General features: G+C 44.3%; 1 protein-coding gene across 3 annotated transcripts in view; it reads right to left on the bottom strand.

Annotated features, from left to right (window-relative positions):
• Nucleotides 1–22,067, bottom strand: part of LATS1 (large tumor suppressor kinase 1) — a 46,273-nt gene extending 24,206 nt beyond the window's left edge. The window contains exons 1-5 of one of the 3 annotated variants that reach the window (XM_077486674.1): nt 21,942–22,067; nt 12,532–12,726; nt 11,523–12,026; nt 9,262–9,400; nt 1,754–3,231 (exon numbers count right to left, since the gene is read on the bottom strand). In XM_077486674.1, coding sequence (XP_077342800.1) covers nt 1,754–3,231; nt 9,262–9,400; nt 11,523–11,876 — 1,971 coding nt within the window. In that variant the 5' untranslated portion in view covers nt 11,877–12,026; nt 12,532–12,726; nt 21,942–22,067. The remainder of the gene's footprint in view (nt 1–1,753; nt 3,232–9,261; nt 9,401–11,522; nt 12,027–12,531; nt 12,727–21,941) is intronic. The other 2 variants (XM_077486677.1, XM_077486676.1) reach the window with 2 other exon arrangements.
• Nucleotides 22,068–25,058: the final 2,991 nt, after the last annotated feature.

Here is a 25,058-nt window from a genome sequence, read left to right as displayed (position 1 = left end):
TAAAGGAAAATTCCAAATGTTGGGTTTATGACAGAACTCTAACAGGGGTGGGATCTTTCAATGAGGATACTAGTTCTGGCGACTTGGGGGGGGGGGGGGGGGGGGTACTGGGGCCCAAGGGACTTCCTTAATTTGCAGGGATGTGAAGGTAAATTGCCCCAGTGGGACACAGATAGAAAAAGACTGAAAGGGGTTAGGACTACGGCTGCACCAATACATTTTTATTTTTTTTACCTGTAAGTAGGAGTAAGGATACTTTCGGTCAAGTACTTGTTGATACCTTTGCGGTATGACTGGAGCCCATACATAATGAATGGGCTCAAATCGCACTGTAAAGAAATCGCATGTGATGTGAACAGGAATGTGGTGCGAATCTTGTTTGAAATGCATGAAGCTTCCCTGCAGCACTCCTGTGTGAACCCAGGCTATGACAAGCCTGGGTTCACACCAGAGGCGTAGCTAGAACCTTTAGAGCCCCAGTGCAAGAAATCAAGAAAGGAGGTGGAGGAAGGAGGGCGCATGAGGAGTAAGCCCCTTTCACACTAGCGATCCGATTGGGGCTGCCTGTCTGGTTCAGACGAAAATGATCGGACCATCCACTTTCCTCCTATAGAACGGCATGTTCCATCCAATCAGATCTGCTAAAAACAGATGGATGGGGGATTTGATCCCCTCAATCTGGGCAGACCAGATGGCAGTAGTGTGTACGGACGGACAGGCGGTCCTGTTTACATCTGATCACCCATAGAGAAGAATGGGCTGTGTCTATGTCCGCTCTACATAAGCGGAAGAGCAGAAAAATAGAAAAAAAATGAAGAGGTGAAGCAGCAGGTGACTGTAGTGAATTGATCCCTGGTTTGGTTTGCAGTGACTACAGTCTGAATTGTGGGTATATGCCAGATGGGGGACACAAGGAGTTGTGGGTGGAGCAGTGAAGTGTACACAATCTGCTTGTATTGGAGATTCATATTACAGTCCCTCCAAGATGGAAGAGAAAGATTCACAATGGGAAGACAGGCTTTGCTGGGTGCCGGGGACATGTCCTAGAAGCTGGGACACCTATAGGCTGACACACACAGCGGTCAGTGAGCTCACACCTGTTGCAGAGGGACCGGGAAATAAAGTGAACACCTCCATGGCTCATCGCACTGACACGATGGCTGCTGGCAGATCAGAACCCAGGAAGAGCACCCTCTGAGCCCTTTCAGCTGGGGAGCTGTCTCACATGGAAATCCCTGCTGAATGCAAAGTTTCCACTTGGAGAGCCATAGATCATGCAGAGTAAACGTGTGGTGTGCTCCATGGCCGTCTTGCAGTGGCCACTTCCTGTCTTTGCCCCCCCCCCCCCCCACCCCCACAGTGGCGGAACTCCAGGGCCTGGTCACAAGTATGACCTTTGCAACCCGGTAGCTCTGCCACTGTATCACAGGAGCTGTGGGGGAAACCACATGCGTCTCGGACAGGAATTTTGTATGGGCTCAAATAGCACCACAAAGGTATCAGTTTCGGCTATTGGAGTATTTTCATGAGAAATCGTGAAAATACTCGGTATAGTTCTACTTTAATGTCATCTCATAAGGAATGTGTCACTGGAAACCTATGCACTAAAAATAGATAAAGTCTTTAAAAAGTACAGATATACAGTCATGATTTTGTGCATATAAAAAGCATTCTCTGCTTTCATTGATGGACTAGAATATATTTTGGCTTCATACAATGAAACTCTTAAAAGACATAAGAAAATGGCACTTACTCGCATCATCTCGCTTTCCAGCTGCTTCTTGCGGTGCAATCTTTGATGGTGAGACTTTAGAATATTTTCAACATGTTGCTCCATGAAGAACTTAAAAGCCTGTGGTGAGTAGCTCTGGATGCGAGACTCCCTTCTCTCTTCATCTCTCTTATTCTTCCTGACCGGCACAGGTGATGTAGTTATTTGTTTCTTCTCTTTCTCAGTGGTTTCCACAGTTGATTCAGATGCCTTTTCTCCTTCTTCCTGAAAATTAGAAGTTCCAGGAGACAGATCATCTTTGTTGGATTTTTGTCCAGTTTCATAACTGGGAGAATTTTGCTGGAGCAAGTGCTTTGGGTATGGCGGTGGTGGTCCTTGGTAATTTGGTGCTTCTGTTTGGGTAGGCAACAAAGGACTGTTGTGAGGGATTCCTTCTGAATAAAGCCCTCCTTGTACATTCTGGGTTACCCATGATGGATGTGCTGGTGCCAGTGCAGTCTGAAGTTCTGGCTTTAAAACCCTCATGCTCTTTACAGGTTGCTGTATAGGGGCAGGAGTTATTGCAGTCACAGTTGTAGCAGAAGCTTGTGAATTAGAAGGATGCACTTGGCGAACTGCCATTGGGTTATTGAAAGAGTTGGACCTAACCGGAATATTATTCTGCCATGATGGCATCTCATGATTCCCAGGAGGTGACTGCGTAGAGGTGGACTGAGACCAAGAAGTTGGATGGTTTGGAATACTCATGTTATATAGCTCCATGTTGTGGCTATTTCTATTTGGTACTAGTACAGACTGTGGCAAATTGCCATTATTATAAGCAGAAGAGGACATTGGTACATTATTGCCTTGCATCTGCAATGCAGTATTATTTGGACCATTTGACATAGGATAAGGTGGAGGTTGTGGTCTTCCAACACCATTACCCGCTTGATGTGTTATATACTCAGTTTGTCCATTACCGTTCTGAATGCCAGCTCTCCCCGAAAAAAACTTGCTGTTGCCAGATGTTTGCATGATAATGGGTTGTCTTCCAACAGGAACAGCATTCATAGGTCTCTGTGGCTGTGGGTTCATCATCTGTGCAGAGTTAATGTTAGAGGATGGATAGCCCTCTTGCCAACCTCCAGGTGGGATTGGGGAAATGCGGGAAACAAGAAACTCCATATTACCAGAGTAACGCTTAGTTTGGGAGTTGGGCTCCCAAGATTGTGGTGATGGAGTAGTTCCTCTAGGAGGAGGTTGTGGTGGTGGTGTAACACTTCTTACTTGTGGTGGAGGAGGTGGGTTCACTCTATGGCCATTGACTGGAATCTGTTGAGCAAAGGCTGGAAGGCCTGATCCAGATAATGGCCTTCCCATCTCTGACTGGGAACCAGGCATTTCCGATCCACCATAGATAACACTATCAGATAAGGGTGAAATGTGTCTCTGTGGAACCAGGGACTCTTTTGAACCCTTCCAGCTCTGTCTGCGATTCACAGAATGCTGGATGTTGCCTGTAGAAACAATATTAAAAAAAAAAAAAAAAAAAGGTTAGAAAAAGCACATGCACAGAAAACCCTATGAAACTGCAATGCCATCAACTGATTTTCCAGGTGTAAGGAGATTTTATAAAATAATGTAATAATCATATGCACAAAAGCAGTAAGTATAACACTTTGGGCAGGACTTCATCTTTTTATCTTGCTGCCTCTTCTAGTAACCAATGTGTATGGATGCTTCTGCCATATTCTAGAAATGTGCCAGCATATGCATTGGCACAATCTTAGAAGCAGCACCGCACTAAGAAATCCTCAGTCAACCTGTACTCAGGCAATAAAGTGAACATGTGTTTTTTTTTTTTTTTATTTGATATTAAAATACTTTTAATTAAAAGTCAAAAAACCCCACACACACAGCAGGTAGGCTTAGGCTAAGAAAAATTTTAAGGAACTTTTAAATTATATATTTTACAGCTGAAACGGGTTAAACAATATTGTATAAATACAAGAGCCCTGTACAATCTTAATTTCCTTTATTTCTTTTAGAGCTGTGCAATAGTCATGCATAAAACAACTCATGCACGTTACCTTTATTACAGGGGATTCCTATAAAAAAAAATAAAAAAAATGCTGCTCCCACTCCACGTGCAACCTTCCCAAGGTTTGGAATTTGGTGAACACAAAGTGGACTATACCATTTGTTTCTATTGAGGAATCAAAGTTTGTGTGTCTGAAGTTTAGTTTAAAAATATATTGTTAAAGGGGTTGTAAAGGTAAATGTTTTTTCACCTTAATGCATTCTAATGCAGCCATTGGCTCGCGCTGCTGTCAATCACATCCACTGACGCGGAGCGCCGGGGGGGCGGGGCCGTGTGATACAGCGAGCGGCTATAGCCGCCGGCTGTATCACGGGAGCGCGCCCGCAGATGCTTCTCACCATGCGAGGGAGCTCGCATGAACGTGAGAAGCATCTGAGGGAAGAAGCAGAGACAGCCGCCGAGGGACCCCAGAAGAGCAGGTTCGGGGCCACTCTGTGCAAAACGAGCTGCACAGTGGAGGTAAGTATAACATGTTTGTTATTTTTAAAAAATAAAATTTTTATCTTTACAATCCCTTTAAAGTTTAACCATTTTGCCGTCCAGTGAAGTACCGAAGTACATTGCTGGATTGGAAGAGTGATATCTCAGTCATTGCTGCAGCAATGATCACGATATAATTTTTTAGGGCTGGCGATTCCCTTCAAAATGTAAAAGTGATGCTAGCAGCTAAGCTGCTGCATTACTTTTACAGGTGGCAGAAAAGGGTCCCACATACCCCCTTCCGCTGATTTTTTTTTTTTTCACCAGGCTCTCCTATGCGATCGGGGAGCCTGGTAAGAATGCAACTGGCAGCATCCAGTTCCTGAGACACAGTAAGAGTAACTGATGTTGTTCCTCCCACTGTGTGTCTTCAGAAACTGGAAGCGATGAGGGTTTTGTCACTTGTTTCGTGTTCAAGTAAACAAGCTGTTACTGTTGGGCAGAAGCATCTGATCAAACCGATCTTGGTTTCATCAAGTACTTTGGAATGCAGAGGAGAGATCTGGGGTTTAAAAGAATCCAGATCTCTCCATAAAGAGGGGAGAGAGAAAACCGGTGCAATGACCACCATAGTGTAGTATATAAAACAAACACTACTTTGAAAAACTGTAAGTTGCATTTACAAGAGGAAGTGAAAGACCGTCTCAGTGTATAAAAGGGAAGCCGACCGGTAACAGCCAAAGATGGTGTAGGGCGCAGGGTGTTGCTGAATAAAAGTCAGGACTTATCCATCCAATCGGGAAGTGGCTGTTATGACAGGGAACGTCCTCCTCCGCAGGGTGCCCAAGTCACCTTTTCATCAGCATGACTGACTTGATAGCTTGATGCATCCATTGGCTGTGCATGCTCCTTGAGTGATGTCGGCAACAGGTGGAAAAGGACGTTCCTCAGTCATCACAGCCTCTTCCCCACTGGATGGATGAGTTCTGACATCTATACAGTGACACCCGGCGAACTACACCATCTCTTTGGTTGTCACTGTCCGCTTCCCTTATGGTCAGACGCCGAGCCCTGATGCTGTGAATTAGGGCTGAAACAGCTAATCGATAACTAATAGATTATGAAATTAATCAATTACTATTTTCATAATCGATTAATTGGCCAGTAACATAATGGGGTTAAAAAAAAAAAAAAGAAGAAAAAAAGAGCAAATAATTGCTACTGTAAATATTACTTTCACTGTTCTACAGTAAAAAAAATGAACTCCTTACAGTAGTGATTATCTTTTTTTTTTCTACTATAAAGGGCTATTTTTTTTAACCCCATTATGTTACTAAACGTCTTAGACCTAGTTCACATCTATGTGTTTATTGGTGCTTTTTGCAGAAATGCACTACAGTTCATTTACATGGTTTCCTATGGGACACGTTCACATCTGAAAGGGTCAGGGACTTTTAAATGCAAAATGGTGCTTTATTGGTTCAATATACTTCAATGGAGAAGCTGCACAAAAAGCATGTAATGCGTTTTTGCTGCAATTTGTGTTTTTTAATCTGCCCAAAGAAAAGGCAAAAATGCAAATTGCCGTAAAATCATGTGCGCAAAAGTCAAAACGCACAGCAAAAAGCACTGCAGCAACAGATCAAAAGCAAACTGCATAGGTGTGTACGGAGCCGTATGCTGGCCACACAGATCAGTTTTCAGATGAGAATATTCCGACGAAAAATCTTTGTACATTCGCTGAATGAAAGAATTTTGTTTGAAATTTTCACTTGTTTTTAACATTCTGTTTTTAAAATGAATGTAATTTCTGAACAAAAACCACAAACAGTGTCTGAAAATTCCTTTGACTAAGAAGTTTTCTATTATTTCTAAATTTTCCTGTCACTGTGATTGAAAATGAACGTCAATTTGACCCACTTTTTCTTTTTTAAAGGTTATTAACCGATTAATCGAAACAATAATCGGCCAACTAATCGATTATGAAAATAATCGTTAGTTGCAGCCCTACTGTGAATCTTGTCACTTCCGCCTGTCTCCTACTTGCTTGTGAGTGCAACTTACAAATTTTAAATAAAGCGTTATTGTGTGCATCCTAGATGGATTATCCCTATCCTGATTTGCGAGCTGCAGCACCCACCTGTGAGTGTAGCATTTAATTAAAAAATGTTGGCTACTCACTATACAGATTTAATTTGTGTATTAAAGTTTTGTTATTGGAAAAAAAAAAAAAAAAAGAAAATAGAAAAAAATAACAAAAAAAACCTACAGTTCCCTCCGATATATAAATCGGTAAGCTCCCCAGTGGATGTCATTCATAAAAATATTTTGTATTATAGCTTACTTCAGAGCACCGTTCTGCGCTCAGCTGACAGCGCACTGTTCTGTCCCGATGCGATAGCTGCGTGGGGGGGGTGTCTGGAAACCCCCACTGACATCAGCCAAAAAGAAGAAAGAGGAGGGGAGGAGACCAGCGGGCAGTCACATGAGCGCCAAACAATGCTCTGAAGTAAGCTATTATACAGCACATTTTGAAAAAAAAAAAACATTCACTGGGGAGCTCATTGATATAAAGGGAACTGTAGAGAGGAGCAGCAGAGGATTGGGGAGCCTTCAGGCAGACAGGGGAGAGCACACAGGGGGAGGGCACCTACTAATGACTCCGGTGTCAGGGCTCTGCAGCCCTGATACATGGGAGTCAGCGCAGAGAGAATTTTTTTTTAGGCATTACAAAAGGGGCCAAATGACACAGCACAGGCACTTTGCTGAAAAACATGCTTTAGGGGAACCGTATCTGTTTTTGTTTTTTTGGGTTAACAAACACTTTAACTATATATTGATTTGTGGTATCACATTTCCTTTTTGAGATTATTAACTGGTATACTACCATGCTGAGGTCACAAATTAACCATTTGGCTTTACTATTTTGTTTTCGTCTAACCATTCAGGGGCTGCTTTGTGGACTGCTGTGGATTTCTACTGGCCATTTTTTGTGTCACATACTCTACATAAATAGATCCTGTCATGGCCCATGCTACCAGAAAGGATGCTGTTCATCCCTACTGACAGCAACAAAAGAGATAAAAAATAAAAAGTGTAAAATGTATTTTTAAATAAAAAAAAGAAAAAATTGAAGTTCCCGTGTCCCCCCCCCCAATCAAACATAAGTAGGTTTTGCAGGCATTTGTAAATAGTGCCCCCCCCCCCAAAAAAAATTTAAAAAAAAATTGCGTTTTAGAAAATGCTGCGCAAATATTGTGTGACATTACAAATTGAAACACCCACCGTTATATTCTCTATAATGTTTTTCAAGGGATATTTTTTTGGAAAATAAATACACCGAATTTTAAATGCACAAAAACGCTACATAATATCCAATGGTTTGGTAAAATATAAAAGCTGATGTTATGCTGAGTAAATAGATACCCCACAGGTCACTCTTTAAAATTGCTTACGCCAGTGGAATGGAGCCAAACTATAGTACCTGCAAATCTCAGGCAATGCTTAAAAAGCTTGTTAATGTTACCAGCTTAGAGTTACACAAGAGGCTTGGTGTTAGAATTATTGCTCTCGCTCTGACATTCCAGCAATATATCATGGGTGTGGCGCTATTGCCATTTATATATGCCTGCAGGACCTATGTGCATGTAGGGACGGGGCGCTTTAGCAAAATATTATTTATTTTGCTTAAATTTTTTTTTGGATCAACTTTATTGCTATGACAAGGAATGAACATGGGTCATGACAGGTCCTCTTTTTGGATCAAAGAATCTGTTCGGTTTGATCAGATGCTCTCACAAGCTGTTTACATGAGACCGAAATCATAAGTGACAAAATTCTCATTGCTTCAGGTTTCCGACATCATGCAGTGGGAGGAACATCATCAGTTTCTCTCACTGTGTCCCAGGAAGCGAATGCTGCCAGTTGCATCCTCACAGGGATCCTGTCCCAGCACCTTCTGTCATTTTGAAAACAGTGCAGCTGTTCAGGGTTCTGCCCCACAGCCCATTCATTCCAGGAAATCTGTGAATGAGAAAAACATTAGTTATTACCTGAAAACTACTTTTCCAGGAATCCTCCAGGACGGTTACATGAGCGTATTGTCCAGAAAGATGATTTGGGAAACTACAAGTTTGTAGCTTATGGTTCTAAATAGACAGCATGTGCCGATCAGCACGCTTGTAGTCCATTCTCACTTCCTACAGCTCTGTAACAGAAAGCCCATACAAAAGTTATGGGCATCAGAGCTGCAGGCAATGTGTGCAGGAGCCTGACATTATACATGCAATGCACCAATTGTGCGTGCATTGCTCTGCAGGCTCCTATGGAAAAAAAATATAGAAAAATCACATGCTTTTCCGTGCAAAAATATGGGCATTTATTATTTATTCAAAAAGGTGAACTTATCCTTAAAGAATATGTGTGGAAAATACTGTACTTTAAATCCACATTACAGCAGCTGGTGGCATTGAAATCCCATAGCATTTGTGATATCATAAGATTACCTTCAATATACACAGGAGACAAGCATTCCATATTAAAAAAGAAAAATTATATTTTGCCTATGCATTGAATAATCCTATGACTACAAACCACATTTTGTCATTTACACTCCCCTCTTGACCTATGGTGGCATAATCATGCCTTCTTGCGGAAGACATTTTTTACAATGTTCACATTGGGAGATAAAACCCACACATGTAGCCAGCAAAATCTGAAAAGTCTGAACCGATCTGTGCACTTGCTCTAGGTCACTGCCAGAATCAGAATGACAGCCCTCCAACCAGCACCACTGCTCAGCACAATGTCTATCACCTCTGGCACTCCCAGGTACAAAACTCTGCACGAGTTCTGACCATAAAGATCAATACCTAAAAGTACTGAGCTCTTAGCATTGTTGCACATGCCGAGAAGAGTAGGTGTAAGTACACACAATATTAATGCATGAAAAGCAGTAAAGAACTACTGTATTGCTGATTCTTCATCCAGAGCACAAAGACACAAGAAATTAACGTTCATCATCCACCTGGAGGTTTCATGCCAGGATTCAGGGGTCTTGCTGCAGCAACTTGTGGCTCTCGATAGGGTTCTTGATAACTCATAAACTCAATGGCAGCTTCAATGCTACGACTGTTTGTTTGCTGTAAGGCTCGGATGACCATATCCTATTAAAAAAAAAAAATAATAATATATAATAAATAATAATAATAATACGATAGAAGCCGATTTACAAAAGGAATGATTTTAACGTTAAACTCTGTTGATTTACAAATACCCAAACATTTTGCTAACATAAATAAATATACAGGGTCAAGGAAGTGAAACTAAAAATTGTATTTTAGTAACTAACTCTATAATGTTCTGCACATTACTAAATTATCCTACCAAACAAAAGGTGCGACAAAGTATATGGACACCATCAATTTTTTCTAATTACGTGTGAAAAGACGATAAGATTCTAAAAGGCAAGACTTATAAAATAAAATAAATATTGTCTGGCACATGAACCACACATGTGGGACACTGATGTTTAAATAGAACTGAAGGCAATACATTTTTAGTTAGAGTGGAGAATTATTAGAACAGCTGTCAGAATTTAAATTCTTGACTGGGTCCCATTTAAGAAGACCCTGTTTTGGCTACAGGACAGGAAGTGAGGGGAATCTCCACAATAGGACACAGCTGGAAAAAAAAAAAAAAAAAATCACACCACAACTGACTCTAACAAAATAATAATATTTTACTTTTATGGCAATTTAGAGTCAGCCAGCCCCTGTATAACCCACCTCAGTTTTACGAGCAAGCAATACCTTTGTTCCTCAATGGACTTCAAGAGAAATTTTTATGAGAAAAGCTAACATTTTAAATTTTATTCACCGAGAACTGGAGCACAGTCATAAATTCAGAAACAACTGGGATATCCAAAACAGTCCAGCAGGGGGCAACAGGCAAGAGACACAGAGATCCAAGATAGAACCAGGTACTGTCTGCAACAACCCGAAGAACCACTGACCACATCTGAACCTACAGGGCAGGGGAATGGCTAATGACACACAGAAGGCAAGAGAATAAATCTAATGCTCAGACTTGGATAAGAATTTTGCCAAAAGAAAGGACTAGCTTGAAGTAAACGGATTCAACAACAGAAGCTGTGAGCTAAAGAAAACCATCAACAGGTCAAGAAATATAACTAGAACAGACCAAAACCAAGAAGGGTCAATAAAATGAAACACCGAGTGGGTTACCAGCCTTAAAAACAATCCCCAAGCGAAAAATGGACACAAGGTCCACTAGGTTAACCCCTTGGCGCCTACAGCACACATATGCAGCCTCTTGGCGGGTAGGCCTCAATGCTGAGTGGCCACATACATGTGGCCCTGTGTAAGCAACTTACCTTGCTTTTGAGCGCATTCCCTGCACAATCCTAGCACGGTAGCCAGCGGGTATCAGTGAGCTCCTGATGCATACTTGCAATCAGGAGCTTTCCAATCATGTGACTGCTTTGACAGGCAATCACAGTGGTCACATTATCCGAATGCACTACTCTCAACTTTAAGAAACCTTAAAGGCTGAGAGGCGGTCGTTGGGAAGGGGTTAAGACCAGCCAGTCTGAGGAGGACAAAAGGCCCAAACCCTAAAGTGGTTCTAAAAGGCAAAAGGTTTTCTTACTTTAATGCGTTTTATACATTAAAGTGGTTGTAAACATCAAAATATGAAATAAGCAAATTCCTCTTGTCTAAATTAAGAGCATAAAGTGTCATTTCTGTTTGCTGCTTCATATCTCTGCTATCAACATGAATCACTTCTGACAATCTGTCCTGACTCCAAGAAAAAGAAAAAAAAGTGACAGGGGAAAGTGCTCCATCCAACTGCCAGCCTCAGCTTTGTACCTGTGTACAAGGGGGTGTGTCTCTTCCCTCCAATCACCTGGCAGAGCTCTCCAAACTGAGCTCTGCAGTGTGTAATGTCAGCTCTCTGCCCCCTTTTTTTCTGATGGCTCAGACAAGCTTTATACATTCTGGACTCTGAATGGCTGCCAATAAACAGGTACAACTGATGTAGAAGGCTTTTTCATCTCTGTATCACCCGAGGCTAGTCACTGGTATATGCAAGGGTTTACAACCACTTTAAGGTAAAAAAATAATAAATAAATAAATAAAAAAAACACCTTTCAATAGCAGCTCCCCAGCACAATGAAACATTTTGGCAAACATAACATTTAACAGATAGCTTTGAATGAAGCCTTTGGCATCCTAGATAAATTACACATTAAATGTCAATAATTACCAGCTCTACCTCATCAAATCCAGCAGTCTGCAGATCATGAAGCATTTTTCTATTGACTTCATTTCCTCCTCTCGGAGTTGAATTCGAGGAATTTGCAAAAGGCTGTAGGGAGTTGCGAATCTCAGCCAGGGCTTTATGATATGTGACAAACTTGGGTGGGTTCCGTCCTTGCCTCGAATCTTCATTTTTGGCAAGTGGTTGTTCAACCTTAGCAGCATCTGATGGTTTAGGAAGATGACGGAGGCTTTCACGAATTTCCAGCAGCATCTGTCTGCTATTGCCAGTATATGTGCTTGCTGGGAATGTCTTGGGCCTCATTTGCCTGTATCCCTCTGGCTTCTCCACCCTCTTCATGAAAACACATGTATGTTGGTGACGTCTTTCAGAGATAAAGCTAAAATTACAACTAGACTTTGTAGTGTAAACTTAGAGCTGGTTGCGGAGACGTTATCTTCTCAGTAGAGTTGTGTGTAGCTATGTCCAACATATACACAAAATCTTGACCTGTATTGGTAAATATATTAACCATAGCATCAGCCAACTAGATAGGAAATACAAATTGTATCAACTACAAAGAATGAGCGATACTCAAAAAAAAATAACTAAAAAAATCTGAAGAAAAATAGTGCCAAAATATCAATCAAGATTATCAGGTCTACTATACAGCATGCACTGTGGTTATAAATGCAAGTTGGGCAAAAATCACAGCAAACATAGGTAAAGGTGACTGCACTGCTGGATAGGGGTGAGGAGCAGAAATGAGCTCTGCCATTGTTCAGACATGAGTCTGAACCTTCATGAGCTATCCCACCAGGAAGTTGTCACTGTGGACAGCCAATCATAGGCAGCTGAGGCATTCCCCATCCCGCTGCCATATGTATACTCATCCATTGCATAAGTTCTGTGAACCAGTAGTCCACAGAGAGGGGATTAAGTCTCCCTTCAAAAAGTTATAATTCAGCAACTACAAATACTGTAGCTGCCGGCTTTTAATAAAACAGACACTTACCTGTCCTGGGACCCAGCGCTGTCCTCACCTGGGCTGGTTCTTCACCAGTCTTCAGTTCCCAAAGGCCAGCATGCTTACTAAGGGAAGTTGACTGGGATTCTTTGTGGCTTCACAGCCAGCTTCCCACTGCGCACGAGTGTGCTGCGCTTTCTGAATGGTCCCACAACCTTCTGGGACCTGTGACGTTCCAGAAATCTGCAGGCAAAGGCGGGCAGAGATGAGAGCAAGTACAATGCAGGTGAGGGCAAATATAAGCACGCTAGTAAATGGAACTATTATCACTCAAGGTGTGTGTGTGTGTGTGTGTGTGTGTGTGTGTGTGTGTGTGTGTGTGTGTGTGTGTGTGTGTGTGTGTGTGTGTGTGTGTGTGTGTGTGTGTGTGTGTGTGTGTGTGTGTGTGTATTTTTTTTTTTTTTATTATCTCGGAGTTCATCTTTCAAAGCAGGAAAAGTATGAACATTTAGACAATAACGACAAAATAAATAAAATCTGTCTCAGTAGACAATAGGGGGGATTTACTAAAGTTAGAGTAGACAGAATCTGGAGTGCATCCTCAACAATTGGCTTCCATCTTCTCCAGTCTGTTCGGTTAAAGGCTAATGCCTTTACAAATGCCACCATACAAATTCATGGCTCAAATCGCATCCCAGAGACACTGCGTGTAATTCGCACAGGAATGTGCTGCAATTCATGTGCGAATTACATGCTGTGTCCCACACCACATCAGTGTGAACCCAGGCGCAGTACTTTGCAGACTTCTGGGGAAATAAAAAAAATAAATGTACATTTTTTTTTTCCCCCTGCAGAAAATAGGCAATTTTTTATTTTTTTTTAAAGGTGGACTTTATTATTATTATTACACAGAACTTACAAATCACCAACAGTTTGTGCAGCACTTTACAATATAAAGAGAGACAGTACATCAATACAACTCAATACAAGAAAGTTAGGAAGGTCCTGCTCCTAAAAGAATACTAATGCCTTGTTTCCACTGAGCGGATTGGTTCGGTATGGTATGCTATTTTGAGTGTTTCCATTATGAAAGTGGCCAATACAGCCGAACCTTACCGCACCATTCATGGTCCTGCTTCAGATGTGGGGTCATAGAAAATGGTACAGTACGGTTAGGGCGGAGCTACTGGCATCACACAATACATTCCACTGATTGACGGACAGAAAAAACGTCAATGCTCACGTCAAAGGCATTTTTCTAAATATTGTATGGCTCCTGTTGGTCCGACTTGCAGTGGAAACGCTCACCTGAATAGACCGGACCATTCTAACCCTTCCAAACCGTTCCGCTCAGTGGAAACGAGGCATAACATGGGTAGAATTTTGAAAGAATTTTCGTTAAAATTTCCCACCATTAGTGGGCTGCAGCAACAGACGATTTTCGTGCGGCCATCAAATTTTAGTAAATCGGGCATGCTGGAAATATTTTGAAAAACAAACTAATGATTTTTTAACCACTTGAGATCCGCGCTATTGCCAAATGACGGCATTAGCGCGGATCTACTTTTCCGGGACTACGTCTATTGACGTCGTCCCGGGTACGAGCAGCCTGCGTGCCCCCTGAGGGGCGCGCGCGGCGCGCTCTGTGATCGGCGAGTCCATGAGACTCGCCTGATCACCGATCCGTGAAAGGGGTCGATCCCGACCCCTTATCACGTGATCAGCTGTCAGCCAATGACAGCTGATCATGTGATAGAACGGAGCCGGTAATCGGCTATTATTCCTCCTCGCGCTGACAGCGCGAGGAGAGAAAAAAAAAGCCGATCACCGGCGGCCGTGATCGGGACATCAGTCCCGATCACGGCCAGCAATACAGCTGACCACCTGCCCCCTGCCAGTGCCCACCGCAGTGCCATCCTGAATGAAAGTAAGTGCCCCCCATCAGGGCCACCCAGCAGTGCCCATAGTGCCCACAGCGCCACCCACAGTGCCACACACGCCACCCACAGTGCCATCCAACAGTGCCACCCACAGTGCCCACAATCTGCCTCAAAGGTGCTGCACCCCAGTGCCGCCCATCAGTGCCGCCCATCAGTGCCCATCAGTGCCGCCCATCAGTGCCCAGCAGTGCCGCCCATCAGTGCCACCTATCAGTGCCACCTATCAGTGCCCATCAGTGCCATCTATCAGTGGTACCTATCAGTGCCCATCCGTGCCACCCATCCGTGACACTTATCCGTGCCACCCATCCATGCCATCTTATCTGTGCCCATCTTTGCCCATCAGGGCCGCCTTATCTGTGCCCATCGGTGCCGCCTTATCTGTGCCTATTAGTGCCGCCTTAACTATGCCTATCAGTGCCCACCAATGCAGCCCATCAGTGCCCACCAATGCAGCCCATCAGTGCCCACCAATGCAGCCCATCAGTGCCCACCAATGCAGCCCATCAGTGCCCACCAATGCAGCCCATCAGTGCCCACCAATGCAGCCCATCAGTGCCCACCAATGCAGCCCATCAGTGCCGCCTAATCAGCGCACTTCAATGAAGGAGAAAAATGACCCGTTTGCAAAATTGTATAACAAACTATTAAAACATGATTTTTTATTTATTTTTTTTGCATCTTTTTTTGTTTGTTTAGCAAAAAATAAAACTCCCAGCTGTAAATAAATACCACCAAAAGAAAGCTCTATTTGTGGGAAAAAAATGATAAAAATTTCATTTGGGTACAGTGTTGTATGCCCGCGCAATTGTCATTCAAAGTGCATCAGCGCTGAAAGCTGAAAATTGGTCTGGTAATGAGGGGGGTTTAAGTGCCCAGTAAGCAAGTGGTTAATCAATGATGGGAGAATCATGCGAGAAATGCCATCAAAAAAGAAATGTGCATGTGCAAGAGAAGAAAATTCCCGGAAATAAAAGAAGATTCCCAGCCACGAAAATTATTTTCTGTAGCAACAGGAGGTGAAACTGAAGGCTTGGTTGGTGGAATTTCTAAATTAATCGTGGTACCATTGGATCACAAAACAAACAACATTTCTGATTTTGAAAAGAAAATAATTTCGAAATGCAACCATGTATGGCCAGCCTTAGCCATCATCTTTTATTTTAAAAGCTTAGAGGCTGATTGGTTGCCATGCGCTGCTGCTCCAGTCTTAAACTCAACACACACATTACAATCCAATTGCACATTCTCCTTTAGATCCACAAATAACTATATAGTGCAAGGGCCTGCCCAGTTGCTTCCAAAGTTTAATGGATAGGTTATGGTGGTCCTTGTAGTTCAAAGGTTTTAGCTAAAGCAAAAACTGATTGTGTGCACGCACAAATTGTATTGTGAGACTGTAATGTGTATGATGACCCTAAAGGCCCATACACACGATCAGACTTTTTGACAACAAACATGCAAATTAGCTGTTTTGAGGCAACATCCGACCGTGTGTACGCTCCATTGGACAAACTTTTTCGGATTTCATTGGACTTTTGTTGGCTGTGCGAACGGACAAACTTTTGGACAACATAAGTCCGATGGAGGAAAGTCTGATCTAGAGGTCGACCGATATGGGTTTTTCTCTGGCCGATGCCGATATTTAGAAATCATGGCGGCCGATAGCAGATATATGATGCCAATTTTTTTGGGCCGATATGTTAGGCAGATTTTTATTTATTTACTTTTTTCCCTTTTTTATTTATTTATTTATTTTTTAATCCCCCTTGATCTAACACACCTTTCCCACTGGGGCATTTTTCAGGCGCTTTTGGGCTAAAAATAGCGCCTGTAAAGTGCCTGCAAAATGGCTCCCCTGCAGTCTGTGTGAAAGACAGTGCTTTCACAAGGAGGCAATGCGCTGGCAGGATCTTAAAAAAAAGTCCTGCAAGCAGCACGATTGGAGTGGTGTATACAATGCGATTTGGCAGCAGTGCTTCATGGGCGCATTTAACCCCTTCCTTGGCCGCTAGCTGGGTTATATGTGCCCCACTAGCAGCCAAATAGCACCGCTAAAATGATGGTAAAGACCCGCTAAAACTTGCGTTTTACCATCAACGCCTGCCCGCTCCAGTGTGAAAGCAGCCTTCATAAGTGATACAGAAAATGTATTACACTTAAACATTTATTAAACAAAACAAACCTCCAATCAGTTTACTTGTATGTATGATTTAGATAAAAAAAAAAACAAAAAAAAAAAAAAACTATATATTAAATAAAAACAGGTAGTCAAAACTTTTGGACGAGAAAAAAAAAAAAAAAAAAAAAAAAAAAAAAAAAAAGAAGGATGGGCTAACTTTACTGTTTTTATTTTATTTTTTAAATAGTGTATTTTTTTCCCAAAAAAATGCATTTGAAAGACCTCTGTGCAAATGCCGTGTGACATAAAATAATGCAACAACCGCTATTTTATTCCCTAGGATCTCTGCTAAAAAAATATATATAATTTTTGGGGGGTCTAAGTGATTTTCTGGCAGAAAATACAGGATTTTTACTTGTAAGCAACAAGTGTCAGAAAATATTTAGTCTTTAAATGGTTAAACTGAGAACTTCTACACACAGAGATGACTTCATTCATTGAAGTGTAAACATTGTATCATTTAGTTCTTTTCTTGGCAGCCTGCCCAGAGAGGAGGAAAGAGTTTCTATGATGACTCAGGCAACTTACACTGACTTCTATTACAGAAGTCATTTCAAAGTCCCGCTGTAGTTCTAAAATCGGCTTTTTATCAGCACAATCGGCCGATGCCGATTAATTAAAAAACTGCAAATATCGGCCGATATATCGGTCGACCTCTAGTCCGATCACGTGTACACAAAACCATCTGACTTTTGTACAAAGTACAAACACGCATGCTCAGAACCAATGCAAAAGATCAGACAACAATACAGAAGTTGACCAAAGGTGGCGCTGGAGTAATTGAACGTCTTCTTTTGAAGTGTCTTCGGTACGTTGAAACGTCACTACGTTCGTGTTTGTTGCCTAAAAAGTCTGATGGTGCGTATGCAATACAAACTTACGGCCAACGCCCTTTGTACAAAAATCCAAAGGAAAGTTTGTACAAAGTCCGATCGTGTGTATGGGGCTTTAGGTTGATTTCCCATCAACTAATGTAGACCAGTTTAAAAAAAATAAATAAAAATAAAATAAAAAAGAAGCTATGTAGTGCAAGGGCCTGTCTGATTTGATGCTATTTACCATTTGATTGCCGGACACTTTCACCCACTTCCTGTTTCCCGGCCAATTTTCAGATTTTAGCTCTGTCAAGCTTGAATACCAATTACTCAGTCATGTAACACTGTACCCAAATGACATTTTTAGCACTTTTTCAGACAGATAAAGCTTTCTTTTGGTGGAATTTAAATCACCACTATTTATTTTAATTTTTTTGCTATATAGATAAAAATAAAAAAAAAACTAACATTTTGAAAAAAATAAAACATGTTTTTCTTAGTTTCTGTAAAAATAAATAATCTGGTAACTTTCTCTGCTAAAAATAACCCAAATCGGTATTTATCATTTAGTCTGTGTAAAAGTCAGAGTCTACAAACTATGAAACTGTTGAAACTTTAAAAATCCTGATAACGTCTTTTCTTCACATCTTGCAGACTGTCCCACGCACATAAACTGAAGCAGGGCGTCCACTCTGTGTCAAATCACATATCCAGTACGTGATCTGACACTTCCAAGTCTGGGGGGCGTGCGCCGTCGGTGAGCCACACCTGCTGTGATTGGACACAGCAGGAGCCAATCAGCAGGTCTGGCAGACTCGATGTCCGTCAAGACCTGCCAATCATTCAGGACACAGACAGAACGGCAGTCTGGCTATGTGAACAAGGCAGACCGCCATTCTGTGAGGGGAATGCACTGATCCTGTGTTCCTGCTAAGCAGGAACATGGGTCTTTACCTTCTTCTGGTCAAAATACTTCCTCCACAGTTAGCAAGTACAACTTTGGCATACATTTAACCTTTTGATTTTGATCGCCCCTGATGTTAATCCCTTCCCTGCCAGTGTCATTAGTACAGTAACAGTGCATATTTTTTAGCACTGATCACTGTATTAGTGTCACTGGTCCACAAAAAGTGTCAGTTAGGTGTCTGATTTGTCCGCCGCAATATCACAGTCCCGCTATAAGTTGCCGATTGCTGCCATTGCTAGAAATAAAAAAAGAAAAAAAAAATAGGAAAGAAAATTAAAAATATCCCATAGTTTGTAGATGCAAAAATCAATCAATATACGCTTATTGGGATTTTTTTTTTCACAAAAAAAAAAAAAAAAAAAGTACCAGAATACATATAGGCCTAATTTTTTTTATTGGGTAGGTTTTATAGCAGAAACCAAAAAAAGTTTTATTTTCTTTTTTTTTTTTAATTGTGTCTTTTTTTGTCTATAGTGCAAAAAAATAAAACCCCAGGAGGTTCTCAAATGTCACCAAAAGATAGCTCGATTTGGGGGGGGGGGGGGAGAGGACATGCATTTTATTTGGGTACAGAGTTGCACAACCGTGCAATTGTCATTTAAAGTAACTTAAAAAACTTAACTTAAAAAAGGCCTGGCCATGAATGAGGGTAAATCTTCCAAAGCTGTAGTGGTTAAGGTCCAAAAATGCCAAGACAGTACAAATAACCTCCAAACGATCCCTTTTTGGAAACTAGACAGTCCAAGGTATTTAATAAGAGGCGTGGCAAGTTTTTGAAGTTGGACGTTTTTGTCACAATGTTTTTTGAAAAATACATTTTTACAAACTGTCACTAGAGCAATACAATGTCACGATACTAGTGACACTATACTGCTCTGGGAAGGTGATCAGGATTTTTTATTGTACACTATGATGTTCACTGTATACGTAATCCTTTCTACACTGTGAAATTGAATAGCATCTATTCATGTGTCATTGTGTACCAATTGTGATAGCTGTGATTAGCCAGATCTGCTGTGATTGGTCATGGTGATTGCATGGTACTGGGCCAATCACAGAGTGCATCAAAATAGTACACAATGGCTATGGATGAAAGCCATTGTTTACAATTGACATGTAATCGCTGTGATTGGTCACAGTGATCACTTGGTTCCAGGGCCATGCACAATGGTCCAGTACAACAATCTCTGTTCTGCTGTGTCTTGTGGACACCGTGGGGTTAATTTACTAAAATTGGTGCAGTTCTGTATACAAACCAATTAGCTCCCAGATTTTGTTGTCAAAGCTTAACTAAACAAGCTGACATTGGAAGCTGATAGGCCACCATACACAGCTGCACCAGTTTCTGTGTGCTTCAGTTTTAGTAAATCTCCCCAGTGGGTCACAGAGGGCGCAGCTGCATGGCCCCTAGGGCACATATGAGCCACGTAAAGGTGAAAAAGTCATGATATTCACCTTATCAGTTCGTACTGTAATAATACGGCCAGGTGGGAGATGGTTACATTTAGGTTTGTCCTCATATTACATAGATTTGGTAATCTAAACTAGATTGTACAAGCCGATTGTATAGCGTATGACCAGTTTTGTAAATAAATGTCACCAATTAGCTTTATTTTCGGGGCAGTAAAATATGAGCAGTTACTGCAATGACCTCACACTGCAAAAGTTTGAAAATTAAATCGGACTTGGCAGCAATGTGATACTAAGTAAACTGATCAAGAGGACAGAAAGTGACAGTTGTACTTATATATATATATATATATATATATATATATAATGTTTGGGGTTTAAAAAAAAAACCTCTCAGCTGTTCACAGAGCAGTTCCATATTCCGGTACTTGGCTGCTAGGTGTAAGTCAGCTAAAACACACACTGGCTTCAGCCATATATCAGCAAGCAGGCAGAGGCCGGGGTGATCGGCACTGACAGGCAGAGGCCGGGGTGATCGGCACTGACAGGCAGAGGCCGGGGTGATCGGCACTGACAGGCAGAGGCCGGGGTGATCGGCACTGACAGGCAGAGGCCGGGGTGATCGGCACTGACAGGCAGAGGCCGGGGTGATCGGCACTGACAGGCAGAGGCCGGGGTGATCGGCACTGACAGGCAGAGGCCGGGGTGATCGGCACTGACAGGCAGAGGCCGGGGTGATCGGCACTGACAGGCAGAGGCCGGGGTGATCGGCACTGACAGGCAGAGGCCGGGGTGATCGGCACTGACAGGCAGAGGCCGGGGTGATCGGCACTGACAGGCAGAGGCCGGGGTGATCGGCACTGACAGGCAGAGGCCGGGGTGATCGGCACTGACAGGCAGAGGCCGGGGTGATCGGCACTGACAGGCAGAGGCCGGGGTGATCGGCACTGACAGGCAGAGGCCGGGGTGATCGGCACTGACAGGCAGAGACCGAGGTGATCACCACTGACAGGCAGAGACCGAGGTGATCACCACTGACAGGCAGAGACCGAGGTGATCACCTCTGACAGGCAGAGACCGAGGTGATCACCTCTGACAGGCAGAGACCGAGGTGATCACCTCTGACAGGCAGAGACCGAGGTGATCACCTCTGACAGGCAGAGACCGAGGTGATCACCTCTGACAGGCAGAGACCGAGGTGATCACCTCTGACAGGCAGAGACCGAGGTGATCACCTCTGACAGGCAGAGGCCGAGGTGATCACCTCTGACAGGCAGAGGCCGAGGTGATCACCTCTGACAGGCAGAGGCCGAGGTGATCACCTCTGACAGGCAGAGACCGAGGTGATCACCTCTGACAGGCAGAGACCGAGGTGATCACCTCTGACAGGCAGAGACCGAGGTGATCACCTCTGACAGGCAGAGACCGAGGTGATCACCTCTGACAGGCAGAGACCGAGGTGATCACCTCTGACAGGCAGAGGCCGAGGTGATCACCTCTGACAGGCAGAGGCCGAGGTGATCACCTCTGACAGGCAGAGGCCGAGGTGATCACCACTGACAGGCAGAGGCCGAGGTGATCACCACTGACAGGCAGAGGCCGAGGTGATCGCCACTGACAGGCAGAGGCCGAGGTGATCGCCACTGACAGGCAGAGACCGAGGTGATCGGCACTTACAGGCAGAGACTGAGGTGATCGCCACTGACAGACAGTAGCACATCAGTGCCGGGAGAGCTTCTCTGTGCAGGGAAAAAACAAACCAGAACCTCTCCAGGCCCGTGTCGTCATCACGTCCACGTAATGCTGTCTCCAGGCCGCTTCGGCCTCTTTGTCCTGAACGTGCGCGCTGTGCCGAGAAAGTGTCACAGCCGTCCTAATGAGCCCGGCGGCCTGTGAGGAAGAGACCCTCCCACTACCCCGTACAGGGGGTGACAGGACAGGGAGAGCGTGTGTGTTGGGGGAACGGATACTCCGCCCCCTGGCCGCCTTACAGTAAACGACATAGACACAAGCACCTATGTGCAGCGCTCACCCCGGTCCCCAAAAGCCTTCCCACCCCCTCTCTATAACAATGGTTTGCTCCAATCCGTGCTGAGTACGAGTTCACAGACTGCCCCCCCTCCCCACAAAGCATTCTCACTGACCACTAATTCCTGCCAGGATCCCGGATGTTGCTATGTCGTTCCCCTTCCTCGCTCCGGTTCGTCCCACTGTCATCCACCGGACAACCGAGATACGCCCCTCAAACGTCATTACGTTCCTTCCACTGGCGTCACTTCACGTACAGAGGGAAGTGACATAGAAGACCAGCGATATGTGGAGATAAGCCATGTCGGCTTCCTGAAACACAGCGCCACCCCCACGACTGCCGGTACCTGTCAGAACAGCTAATACCTTACCTGATATTAAAGCGGGACTCGGCGTTTTTTTTTTTTTTTTTTTAAAAGCCAGCAGCTACAAATACTGCAGCTGCTGACTTTTAAAATAGTGACACTTACCTGTCCAGCGCGCCCGCGATGTCGGCACCCGAAGCCAATCTCTAGATCGTCTCTCAGGTGCTGCCGCCGCCATCTTGGGTATGGGAATCAGGAAATGGAGCCTTTCGGCTTCATTTCCCGATTCCCTACTGCGCATGCGCGAGTTGCGCTGCGCAATAAGGACGGTCCCCGCTGCCTCTGGGATCTGTGTGTTTCCCAGCAGGCAGCGGGGCACTTGCGGAAAGGGGCGTAATCTACGCCCCTTTCCGCAGAGAGCTATCCCGGAAGTGGGTGCAGATACCTGTACTGTACAGGTATCTGCACCCCCCTCCCCCCTGAAAGGTGCCAATTGTGGCGCCAGAGGGGGGGAGGGTTCCGATGAGCGGAAGGTCCACTTTAGGGTGGACCTCCGCTTTAAAGTGGTTGTAAACCCTTACAAACCACTTTGACCTACAGGTAAGCCTAGATTAAGGCTTACCTGTAGGTCCAAGCAATATCTCCTAAACCTATATGGTTTAGGAGATAGTTGCCCGAAAACGGGCACCGCTGTCTACGGCGCATGTGCCGTAGACAGCGGCGCACTGAGCGCGGCATTCTCAGCGACGGAGCTGCCGCGCATGTCGGCTCCCGTGCGCATGCGCGGGAGTGACGTCATTGCGGCTTCGCCGAATGACAGCGGCAGAGCTGCGAGACCTCACCAACAAGATGGATGCGGTGGACTACAGGGGACAGCGGCGACTTCGCTGGCTCCTGTGTCAGGTAAGTGACACATAATGGGCTACTATGCGATGCATAGTAGTCCATTATGCTTTGCCTTTGCAGGGAATGAAAGAGGAAGTAAACTCATCAGGGTTTACTTCCTCTTTAACTACTTAAGGACAAGAAAGTTTTACTTTGTGCTAAAATAAATATCCCCAAAATGATGTAAAAAAAAAAAAAAAGGATTTCTTCATCAGTTTATGTATTCTGCTACATATTTTTGGTAACAAAAATTTGCAATAAGCGTATACTGAATGGTTTGCACAAAAGTTGTAGCGTCTACATAATAGGGAACAGATTTATGGCATTTTTATTATTATTTTTTTACTAGTATAGCGAAGATTTTTAGTGGGACTACAGCAGGCAGATTGGACACTTTTTTGGGATCAGAGACATTATTACAGGGATCAGAGCTAAAAAAATAGCCCCTGATTATATATAAATATCACTGGCAGGGAAGGGGTTAACACTAGGGGGCAATCAAGTGGTTAAGTGCTAGGTGTTTCTAACTGTGGGGGCAGTGTAGTGTCTGGAGGAGAAAGATCGCTGTTCCTTAACACTAGGAACCAGTGGCGTCGCTAGGGGGTGGCTTTTGGGGCTATAGCCTGAATCTAGGTTCCATAGTCCTGAGTCTCTGCCTCCCCTCCCCTTGGGACCCTGATGCAAGGGGGAGGCTCTCGGGGGACCCTGATTTTAAGGGGGAGGTTATCTGGGGACCCTACTGTAAGTGGGGGGCTCTCTGGGAACCCTGATGTAAGTGGGGGGCTCTCTGGGAACCCTGATGTAAGTGGGGAGGCTCCCTGGGGACCCTACTGTAAGGGAGAGGCTCTCTGGGAACCCTGATGTAAGCGAGGGGCTCTCTGGGAACCCTGATGTAAGTGGGGAGGCTCCCTGGGGACCCTGATGTAAGTGAGGGGCTCTCTGGGGACCCTACTGTAAGTGGAGAGGCGCTCTGGGGACCCTACTGTAAGGGGGAGGCTCTATGGGGATCCTGATGTAAGTGGGGGACTCTCTGGGAACCCTGATGAAAGTGGGGAGGCCCTCTGGGAACCCTGATGTAAGTGGGGAGGTGCTCTGGGGACCCTGATGTAAGTGGGGTGGCGCTCTGGGGACCCCGATGCAAGTGGAGAGGCTCTCTGGGAACCCCGATGCAAGTGGAGAGGCTCTCTGGGAACCCCGATGCAAGTGGAGAGGCTCTCTGGGAACCCCGATGCAAGTGGGGGGGTTCTCTGGGAACCCCGATGCAAGTGGGGAGGTTCTCTGGGAACCCCGATGCAAGTGGGGAGGTTCTCTGGGAACCCCGATGCAAGTGGGGAGGCTCTCTGGGAACCCCGATGCAAGTGGGGAGGCTCTCTGGGAACCCTGATGTAAGGGGGAGGCTCTCTGGGGACCCTACTGTAAGGGGGAGGCTCTCTGAGGACCCTACTGTAAGGGGGAGGCTCTCTGAGGACCCTACTGTAAGGGGGAGGCTCTCTGGGAACCCTGATGTAAGTGGGGGGGGGGGGCCTCTTTGGGGATATATACACACACACATGTATATTACTGTATATACATGTGTATGCTCACCCAAGCATATGACTTTCTGTACTACGCTGCTTTGGGCTCTAGCCCCAGATCTTTTGTAGACATAGGAACAGACAGACAATCTGTCTATCCTCCCCTGACAGGGGCAAATCGCCATGTACCTGCCCATTGTACAATGACGCCGATTCTCGCAGAAGAGCCAACTTGCCCCAGTACAACTGCGGCTGGGGGTCCGTAACTAGGGAACGGAAAAGTATAGTCAAAACTCTTTTAGCCATACTTCTCCTCTGGTACACAGGAGTGCACTTCCTTCTGCAGTCCAAGAACCTAGGGTTGCCACCTCATTTCTTTAAAGCAGTTGTATACCGCTAAATGTTTTTTTTTCTCCCGGCAAGGTAAAGTTACAATGTGCTAGTATGCATTGCAACCTTAAAACAAAGCTCTTCCAGTGCCGACATCCCAGTGCTGCAGGCGCTCTCATCTTCACCATAGTTGCCAACT

This window comes from Lithobates pipiens, unplaced genomic scaffold (assembly GCF_037356315.1).
Source record: "Lithobates pipiens isolate NorthernLeopardFrog02 unplaced genomic scaffold, aLitPip1_a1.2 Scaffold_18, whole genome shotgun sequence".
Lineage (NCBI taxonomy): Eukaryota > Metazoa > Chordata > Amphibia > Anura > Ranidae > Lithobates > Lithobates pipiens.
This window is presented reverse-complemented; position numbering and strand designations above follow the sequence as displayed.